This window comes from Cryptomeria japonica, unplaced genomic scaffold (genome assembly GCF_030272615.1).
Source record: "Cryptomeria japonica unplaced genomic scaffold, Sugi_1.0 HiC_scaffold_233, whole genome shotgun sequence".
NCBI classification, from domain to species: Eukaryota; Viridiplantae; Streptophyta; class Pinopsida; order Cupressales; family Cupressaceae; genus Cryptomeria; species Cryptomeria japonica.
This window is the reverse complement of record NW_026729055.1, coordinates 218,815-229,363: the sequence shown is the minus strand read 5'-3', so window position 1 is coordinate 229,363 and position 10,549 is coordinate 218,815. Positions and strand designations below refer to the sequence as shown.

Below are 10,549 nucleotides of genomic sequence, written 5' to 3'. Positions count from 1 at the left end.
CTCTTTTGGCATCATTTGCTTACTTGGGTCATATTTCTTGAGGAATCCATCAAACAACAAGGTAGAGTTCATGTCCCATCCAGAGTATAATAGCACACTAGCTTCCTTAAGCAATTGTCTTCCCTTCGTAGGTGTCATTTCTCTCATCAAAAGATCCATCTCCTCTTGTAACTTTTGAAGCTACTGCTCTTCTTCAATTTTTCTCATGTTATTCCTAATTTGAGATCCTTTATGTTGATAGAGGAATGCAGTGAACTCCTTGGAAGTAATGAAGTCACTCTCAACAATGAAATCCCCATGCTCTAGGAATCTGATGTCAGCCACTTCTCAGACATTCAGTTTTCCTATTGCCAAGTCTATCGGTGTATCCTCTACATAACCAAGGGGGTAATCCTCTCGAGGAGTGAATGGAATGATGCCAGATGTGGAAGCAGGAGACATATTAGCCAAAGGCTCTGTATTCCTAATAGTATCAATGTAATCGCTAAAAACATGAGGAAAGACTCCCTCAAGTATTTCCAATTCATGCTCCATAAGTTTGTTGGCCAACTCCAAGGGGTCTTCAATAATTTGTAGCACGTTCTCATCCATTTTCCTTCTAAAAAGCTTCCATTGTCCTGATTCTGCAATTTTGGAGCTGCAACTGATAGGAGGGATTCTGAGATCTGCAAAGTGTTGTTCTATCAAATAAATCATAAATAACTAACAAATAAATCATTCAAAAATAAATCAAAATAAATAAATTATTAAACAATATATCAAAATAAATCAATCTCAGCAATAACTAATTAAATAATTAAATAAATAAAATAAATCAAAATAATAAATAAATACATATACAATAAATAACGAATGCATAATAATTAAATTAATCTCAATAAATTAAATACAATTATAACAATAAATAACTATCAATAAATTAAATAATCTATTGGAGTTGAGGAAAAATCAACTCTAGAGCTCCCAAAGATCATCTGTGTGCAAACCTGTCACAGAAGAAGAGAAGCAAATCAGCTATAGATGCCATAATTCAAAGATCCAAAAAAGAGGAGTCATATTGATTGTGCAACAAGAATGTAATTCAATAATTATAGTTGTTATGAAATTATAAAGAGATAATCCTTATAAAATGATACTCAAAACCTTAAATGAGAAAACCCTAAAGAATTATAAGATTCCCAAGTTTAGCTTAAGCATAGAGTATAATAGACTAATAATTAAATAAATAATTATTAGCTAATTAAAGATTACTCTAACACCCCCCCTTAAGATGAACTTAGGGAGTAGCTAAAAAACAACTATGGACTAAAAAAACATCTAAAAAATGCATGAAAGCAACAACGGGTCCTGACAACTATGGTGAAGGACTAAGAAGCCTCCAAATAAGAGTGTTCTAGAAGATAGGAACAGAAAAAGGAGAATGAAGAGCACCACTAAAGCATGAAATAGCTACAAACACTATCAAAGAGTAACCATTAACCTAAAGAATCTCCACTTAAATAGAACATGACGAGGTAGAGAAGACTGTAATTTGCATGAGTACTCTCAAATGACACTACTTGAACCATATGGCAAACAAAGGAAAACAATTGAACTAGAGGATATAGATGGCATGAAACACCAAAGCCTAAAGAGATGATGAATCAAACCAAGGAAGAATTAGAAAAATAGGACACACCTCCCATAATGCTGAAAAGGGAGATGGATAGGTACACTGAAAAGAATAGCCACCAAGGACTGGATGATGAAGAACCAGGAACATCGAAGGTGTAGAGAAAGTACATAGTGTCATGGAAGGAACACTCACTTGCCACACACATCATGAGGCTAATGTCATGGAAGGAACACTCATGTGACAAAGGTAGATGGAAAACAAAGACAAACATTAACCCCACCATAGCACTTTATAAGTGGTGCATGTACAATAAGGCACTAGATGTGCAAGATCCCAAGTATACAATGCATGATGGCACACTATCTCAGTGTGTTTGCATAAATAAAATGCTACAATGATTAGAAGAGACAAAGGAATGGAAACCGAAAGAACAGCCAAAGACAAGGTCCATCCTACTCAAAGAAAGCGATCCCAGGACCTGAAACATCCAAGATATTCACTAGAGTGCTGAAAAGACAACAACTAAATAAAATATACCTGGAGAATAATCTGGAAACAAAACTCATATGAATGGAAAGAGCACAAAACAATCTTTCCAATGATATATAGTTTTTGAAAAACAGAGTTCGGATACTCAAGTTATGTCTCCCGAAGTGCAAAAAGGAACCTCTGGCTTTGACAGAAAAAACACGTCATCAAAAAAGAAAAATAAAAAGTTCAAACCTCTTGATCTGGATAGAGCTCAGAAAGAGCTTTTCGGCGATATAAGGTTTTTGAAAAAGCATCTCTGTATGACCAAAAGAAAAAAAAATCCTCTTGTAGGACATAAAGAGGGTAAAATTTTTTTATTTTTTTGACGAAATTTTTTTGACGCATTTGTAGCTACAGTCATACGAACTTTTATGCCTCGTAAAGCGTGCAAATGAAAAATCATGCCTCTGTCATAAAAAATAGGCATATTATATATCAAAATTCATGGAATCAACCTTGTGAATCCAATTGTGAGGTCCTTTTAGAACCAAAATCTCAGCTACCCCCAGAAATTAAAAAAAAAAAAACAACAACTTCACAAACCCCTAAATACATAGATCTGAAGAAGAATGCCCAAAATCTCTCATGAAGAGAACGGGGGTATGCAAATCTAGAGGTCTGATACCATATTGGAGTTGAGGAAAAATCAACTCTACAGCTCCCAAAGATCACCTGCATGCGAACCTGTCACAAAAGGAGAAGCGAAAATGCAATGGAGGCCAGAATTTAGAGATCCCGAAAAGAGGAATCATATTGATTGCACAACAAGAATGCAATTCAATAATTATAGTTGTTATGAAATTACAAAGAGAGAATCCTTATAAAAGGATACTCAAAACTCTAAAGGAGAAAACCCTCAAGAATTATAATATTTCTCAGTTTAGCTTAAGCAAAGAGTATAATAGACTAATAATTAAATAAATATTTATTAGCTAATAAAAGATTACTCTAACATAATCAAATAAATCACCAATACTCATATTATAGGATAGATTAATTCAACCTTAATAAATTACATTATTCATAATTTAAATTAAATATAAGTCATAGACTCGCATATTCAACAACTCGAGAAAGGGAAATACCAACGCAAGAATCTACCACTGACTGGTGTTGTGGCACAACCTAACAACATGAAGAATTGATCCTAGACTGAGTGAAAGAAACCCATGCCATCTCGAACAAATTTCCATTGGGATAGGACACACTTAAACCTTTGAGACCAGGCAGAGTTGATGTCTAGTACCTAGACTCCTGCAATCACCACTAAACATATATACAACATATATATTTATCATAAAAAGAGGAAAGTGAAAAGAGAAGTGCAACACCATATCATGCTCACGATGAGTGATAAGGCGTTGTCCCTTTCATGAAGACAATCACACAATATAACATCAAATCATCACATAAACCATAATCATGAAATAGGGATAGTACAATAGTAACATCATAAATCATATATTCCACATATGAATATAGATAAAATATAAATCACCAAACATCATGAGTCATATCAAATAACATAAGTCCACATAGAGTAACTAGCATCATCAGTACCATCTAAGATGGCAATAGAATCATAAGTAGCCATCCAAGCATCAACCATAAGCCTAAATAAGTCTATCAATGCATAAATCAAAATGTAACCTAAAAAAAATGCTTTAAAAAATTATCTTTAGATAGTAGATCTGTAAAATCTGACCAGAAGTTTATAATTTTTGAGCCAATTAGATTCAAGAAAAATGATTTTTTTATAATTTTTGAACTTAAAAATCATGCATCTAAACTTTAAAAAACTAGAATTCTTATTGGTGGAGAAGCAATTCTTATTGGTGGAGAAGCAATTGAATGATTTAAAAGAAAATTGCAAGATGAATATTGACAAAAAAGATCTAAAAAAATGAAGAAAAAACTCAATTGGTATAGTGAAAAGTAATGAATTTGTAAAATGGAATCATTTTATGATTGCAACTAGCATTACAAAAGGTAAAAATAATTCCAAAAATTTGGTTTCCATTGAGACAAAAGTTTCTTTCCTAAAATGGAAGCATAAGTAACAAAAATATGTATTGAGGCTCACAAACATGATGAAAGAACACCATTATAAATATTTTGAGATTTGAAGATTTTTTTTTTGTAAATACCTTAAATTTTATATGGAATAAATGTTTAGAATCTAGGGAGAATGAACAAATGGTTTTTTTAGGGAGCATCACAAATACAAGGTTGGTTTCCATTCAAAGATATAAGCATCCTTTAGTAGTTATGTGATCAAAATAGTTCTGGGCAAGGATTTCCTAATGGCAGACAATAGAGATTGAGTTAACACAAACATCTCATCAATGTTTATGGCTTTAGTGCTGAAAAAGGGACTAAACAAGGAAATGGCTAGGAATCCATTTTTAAATCTCAATTTTTGGGTGACATGGAAGATATACTGAGGATTTGTGAGAATTTTTGGATTCCTCTACGCAAGGATTTTGACAAAAAGGGAGAGGATATCCAAAAATTGCTAATCATTCTTCTCAATGATGAAATAGATTATCAGGAGTATAGGGAGAAAGTAGTGAGGAAACTAAATTTCCTTCTAACATTGGAAAATGTGGTGGTGAATCGAGAGCTAAATTGGATAGAAAAGTTAATGGAGATGGAAGGTCTGGAGCTACAAAGTCATAGAAGCAATGCAAAATTAGAAGGACTTGTGGAAAATGAAGAAATGGAAGACAATATTGAAGGTTAGAGAAGTTAGCAATGCCCCCATGTTTTAAGTTTTTTGGGATAATCTCCTATATGTTTTAGTAGGTAAACAAGTTAGATAGAAAAGGAAGTTGGATATAGATTTACATGGTAAGCATTATTAGATGGTGAAAGATGTCTTTAAATTTATATTCTTATGAACTATAAGCGTAAGTAGGCATTTTGTGTAATAGATTAAGGTTTTTTGAGAGAATTTAAAATTATAGTAATCCTATGTGATATTTGGATAATATCAGCAGGAAAAATTTATCTTAGAGGGGACTTATCGATCATGTAATTTTTATTATATATTAATGAAGGGCGCTGACCCTAACCAATAATTTAATGATTAAAATGAAATAAAATTTGAAGTATTATTATAATGTCAAATGAAAGAGGATAAAGAACATAACTTTTGGAACAACAATGAGGAGATATAATATCAATGCCATCATATGAGAAATAAAAATATTATTAGTGTACTTTCTATATCAAATATGTACCTATTAGACCATTCTTTGATAGTCAAAATTGAGCTTTGTGATGTCAACCTCACTCTTTATAAAAATGTTTTAATATAGAGAACTACCCTATGTTGTAAAATTCAACTAATTGATTGATAGATAAGAACTTGTAGTATTGAATAATATCTTAATAAGATTGTTCAATAATCTATGTAGTTGATTCAATACTAACTAATGCGTAGGAACTTGCAGTATATATATATATATATATATATATATAGATATATATAGATATATATATATATATATATATATATATATATATCTCTATATATATGTATATATATATATGTATATATATATATATGTATATGTATATATATATATACATATATATATATATACATATACATATATATATATATATATTGTGTGTGTGTGTGTGTGTGTAGAGAGAGTGAGAGAAATAGAAAGAGAGAGGAGGGGGCACAAGTGGAATATGAAAGAGCCTAGGGAGGTAACATGTTTTGGATACTTCTTGTCAGGAAGAGAGAGCCAAGGATTACCTCTTAGGGTTTCTATTCCTTTGTTGTAAATGAGGAGTAGAAGTGATGCAAAGTACAGATTTGAATGATCAGCCTAGAATAAAGGTATATACAAGCAACCCTAATCTAAAAATCTAGAACTTAAACTAACTGATGTGCAACTAAAAAATATAGATTAGGTTGTGTGTTTAGAGGTGCACCTATGCCAGAAATCTGAGTCAAGCTGTGTGGGACAGGGGTGCCACGCCCCTGTCTTGATTTTGCAAACAGGAAGTTGTAACTAACATAATCAAATCTAAAGGTTCTGAACTATTTCTCTGCTAAAATCCACCTAACATTGGGAGGACCAGGGTGCCACGCCCCTATACCAGTGAATTTTTCTCAAATTTGATCCTCGGGACTATGCCTGTATGCTCTGTCGGACCTATAATTTGTAGTGACGATCAAATCATTTACTCGCTCCTGTAGCTAAAAATAGGGTTTTGGGTGGATATATGACGTTTCGCCTTAGTCAAACTCCTATTTTGGTGATTTGTACCTTAACAAATAGCCGATTTGTAGAGTAAAATAGTGTGTGCAAGACCCTAAAATGATGAATGCAAATAATCTAGAGTAACCCTATGCTTTAAGGAGTAAACCATAGATGTTTGTAATTGACAAAGTAAATGCTCTAAATCAATGATGCTAAATGATCTAAATCATAAATGTAAATCTGCAAATTGATTTAAAGAAGCTCATACAAAGACATGGAAACAACATGAAATCATACCCAACCTGAAGGGAGGGATACAAGCCAATCTTCAGTCAGTGATCTCCTATTGCTTTCCTACATCTTCGAAATCCTCCAATTGATGAAATAATGCTTGATGAATGCTTGATAGATGTTGTTGAATGTTGTTGAACACTCCAAAAGACCTTCTCTTTTACTAAATAGAAGGCTCCTTGTAATCACTAGTTGTTAGCTAAAAAATTTCAGGCCTCCAAATGAAGAAAGGGAGCTCTTATGTATGAAACACTAGATCTTAATTTCATCTTTAGGCTGACCTAGGATTTGAATTTTATGCCAATTTCTTGGGGTTAAGCATTATAATATCATAGAATTATGCTCCCGAAATTTCCAAAAAAATGTCAAGGACCGTGCGTAACTTACACACGGTCTAACCAAATTTTCACCAAATTTTCAGGGTTGTTAGATATGATAATATTAGTAGAATCCCAAAGTTACACCTGATTTTGAGATGTTTTAACATGCAAAATTGGGTCTTAAAGGTCGAAATAAGACATAATTAGGGTTTACGATTTAATGATTTATTGGAGGATTAAAATAAAAGAGGCACACTTAAAGTAAAAGGGACTAACTTTATAATGTATGAAGTGATGAAATATGAATTTAGATTTAATTAAATTAATTAATTAAATGCTTAAAGGGAATTAGAAATGCAAGATGCAAAACACACTAACGCGGGTGCTAAACCAATCATGGAATTGTACCACCCTAGCAAGGGTGTACAATTTACGACATTACACCTCCCACTTTGCCTTTGTAGTTAGAATTTTTATATTTTAATTGGAGTAGTGGTGCAACTTTAATCATATCTATAGTGCACTAGGGCATTGTGAAATCACGTACATGAGACAAGATATATGTTTAACAAAATTAGATATAATGACTACTGATATACTTCCTTTATAAAAGAATGAAGACAGAAATGAAAATTATATTTGAATGCTAAAATTGCAAAAGAAGTTGATGATCCTCCATTTGTGCTTTATCCCAAAATCATCTCAACAAAATTGAAATCAGAGAAATATTTGTAACCAGTGCAGCTACCAACCAACCCCCTAGGTGTGGGACAATTTTCCATCTCAATCACTACTCTCTCGCCCAACTAGCAAATGACTCCATCCCACTCTCTTTATCATCTCGCCCAACTAACAAATGACTTAATCACACTCTCTATCATATTGACAAACCGAGGATGAAGTGTCGTAACGAATAATCTCACATACTATATCATTCATAAATAATTATTTTGAAACTTTATTCATGTACTACATAAAGCATACCCATTGCACACTAAGGTGCAATTGCTAGCATTATAAAAGAAATTGATAAAACTCAATTAATGGTAACCAATGTGCCTTATACCCTAGATGATATGAACTAAATCGAAATCTAGAGCTGAAGTACACCGCAATTTTCCAACTAAATTACTCCTCTCTAGCTAGACTGGCGGGTGACTGAATTCCACTCTCTTTGCGATGACGGATGACTCAATCCCACACTCAGTCCCTTCTCATAAATGCCCCGGCGGAACAGATGGTGGAGTTTCCAAGAGCCGTAACACAAACGATATCATTCATAAATAATTATTTTGATACATGTTACACTCTGTTCAGTGTTTTTAACAGGTGGATCAATTCCTGGGCATAACGTTTCCCACTCAAAATTGAAGAGGGAAATCTAAATCTAGTCAATGAATATTTTAACAATAACGTAAGTCATATACGGACTGTTTTACACGCACTATGAGTTTGAACGCCTCTCGCTCAAAATTTAACCATCATTTGAACTATTCATAATGTGGTCTCTATAAATATAGCTGGATTTCCATTCTCCTTCTGTGTCTTCGTCTTCATCTTCATCTTCATCTGCTGAGTTGTTTGGTGTTTTTCCATTTACCTTCATCTAAGCAGTGAGTATGGGGAAATCTATGGTCATCACGCTCATACTTGTTGTCTCCCTCAGTTTATTTAATTTCCATGTCTCCTCCGCTAAGCGTACCATTCTGATTGGAGACCGTCGAATGTTACCTAGTTGTACAGACTGCCACAGATATACTTCTGATCCTACTTGCTGCCATTTGCCACATCATCCTAATTTGTCACCACTCATGGAGGAAGTGGAGCATTCCTCACCACAGCAAAAATCAGTGGAGAAGCATTTCTCACCAGATGAGAAATCAGTAGAGCGTTTATCAGCAGATGAAAAAACGGCTTAAAAGAAAAAGCCTAAAATAAGGCAGCCAATCTGTTTTGATGGTATAATGGAATAAGTATAGATAAATAAATAAAGCTTCTAATTATTTTTATGGAGTTTTGGAGTTTTAAAGATAGAGCGATTTTTTTTCAATATTAATTTTTAAATTTATGTTCTCTCTAATTTTTAGATTTTTTCTTAATATAAATTATAATTCTAGTTTTTTATTTTTATAATGAGTATTGTCTTATAGATATTTGGAATAATAAAGTTGAACAGCATTCATAAATAATGATTATAAATTATTATTCATACCTTTGTTTACAAATAATTATTCTTGGACTGCGGCCTTAGCTCGTCCAGTCATGGATCGCAACTTAAGGCGTGGGTATGCTCCCCGTGGTCTTGAATTCGAGTCCCCAATTGTGTTAACTCTGTTCGTGTTGGTACCTTGTGAGCGGGTCGCTTCAGTGAGGACACCTCTAGATTCCACGATAATGAATATAAAAAAAATAAAAATTATTCTTAACATAAATTTCAATCCTATCTTTTATTTATACAACCAATATTAAATTAGAGGTATTTAAAATAATAAAGTTGAATGACATTAATATTCAATACATATAAATTATTATTCATGTTTTTGTTTTTAGTTAATTATTCTTCACAAATTTATAAAATCTTATATAAAATCCTGTTTAAAGCTAAATAAAATTATGACCATGACAACCTTACAAAGAGGGTTTTGAATGTAAAAGATACCAAATTTCATTCTATGTGTGGTATTGATATACTATATACTATAATAATCTAAAATCAATTGTCATTTATTTTAGGAAATAGTTTTAAATTATAACATTGAGGAAGTGATTTATGTAAATTGTTGACATTAAATCAATTCAAAAATTCAACCATAAAGGATAAGTAGTTAGCTAATTTTTTTCTCTTAACTTGACATCTTCATATTTGTTATGCAAAACTTAACTTTTAATATTTCAAGTGTATCTATTTTGACAATATAGTGAAAATAACTATAAATAAATAAACCTTCTAATCATTTTCATGGAGTTTTGAAGTTTTAAAGATAGAATCAACATTTTTCAATGTTATTTTTTATGTTTTTTCTAATTTTTATATTTTTTCTTAATATAAATTATAATTCCACTTTTTAATTTTTATAATTAATATTGCATTATAGATATTTGGAATAATAAATTTGAATGACATTCAAAAATAATAATTATAAATTATTATTAATACTTTTGTTTTAAATTAATTATTCTTAACACAAATTTTAATCCTATCTTTAATTTGTACAACCAATATTAAATTAAAGGTATTTTAAATAATAAAGTTTAATGTCATACATAGTTAATACTAATAAATTATTATCCAGGTTTTTGTTTTTAATTAATTATTATTCACAAATTTATAAAATCTTATAAAAGACATTTTAATACATTACATGATGCCAACTATGCTTTGGTTGAAGGTATACTATTCAAAAGAAACTTTGATGATGTTCTCCTTTGCTCCATAGGCAAAGAGAAAGTGGAAAAGATACTCAATGGATTTCACAATAGTTGTATAGGTGGCCATTTTTTAATAGAACGTTGTGGATATTATGTATGTAGATTACTTATGACCTACCCTATTTCCAAATTTCTATTAGTTG

At 31.7% G+C, this 10,549-nt stretch overlaps 1 protein-coding gene across 1 annotated transcript; it reads left to right on the top strand.

The window, feature by feature from the left end:
* Window positions 1–8,524: 8,524 nt before the first annotated feature.
* On the top strand, window positions 8,525–8,990 carry LOC131869073 (uncharacterized). The gene has a single exon (XM_059215726.1). It carries the CDS (start codon window positions 8,597–8,599, stop codon window positions 8,894–8,896), a length of 300 nt encoding a protein of 99 aa, XP_059071709.1. The 5' UTR covers window positions 8,525–8,596; the 3' UTR covers window positions 8,897–8,990.
* Window positions 8,991–10,549: the final 1,559 nt, after the last annotated feature.

Coding starts and splice junctions, on each gene's coding strand:
- LOC131869073 (XM_059215726.1), top strand. CDS start 8,597: ATGGGGAAATCTATGGTCATCACGCTCATACTTGTTGTCTCCCTCAGT.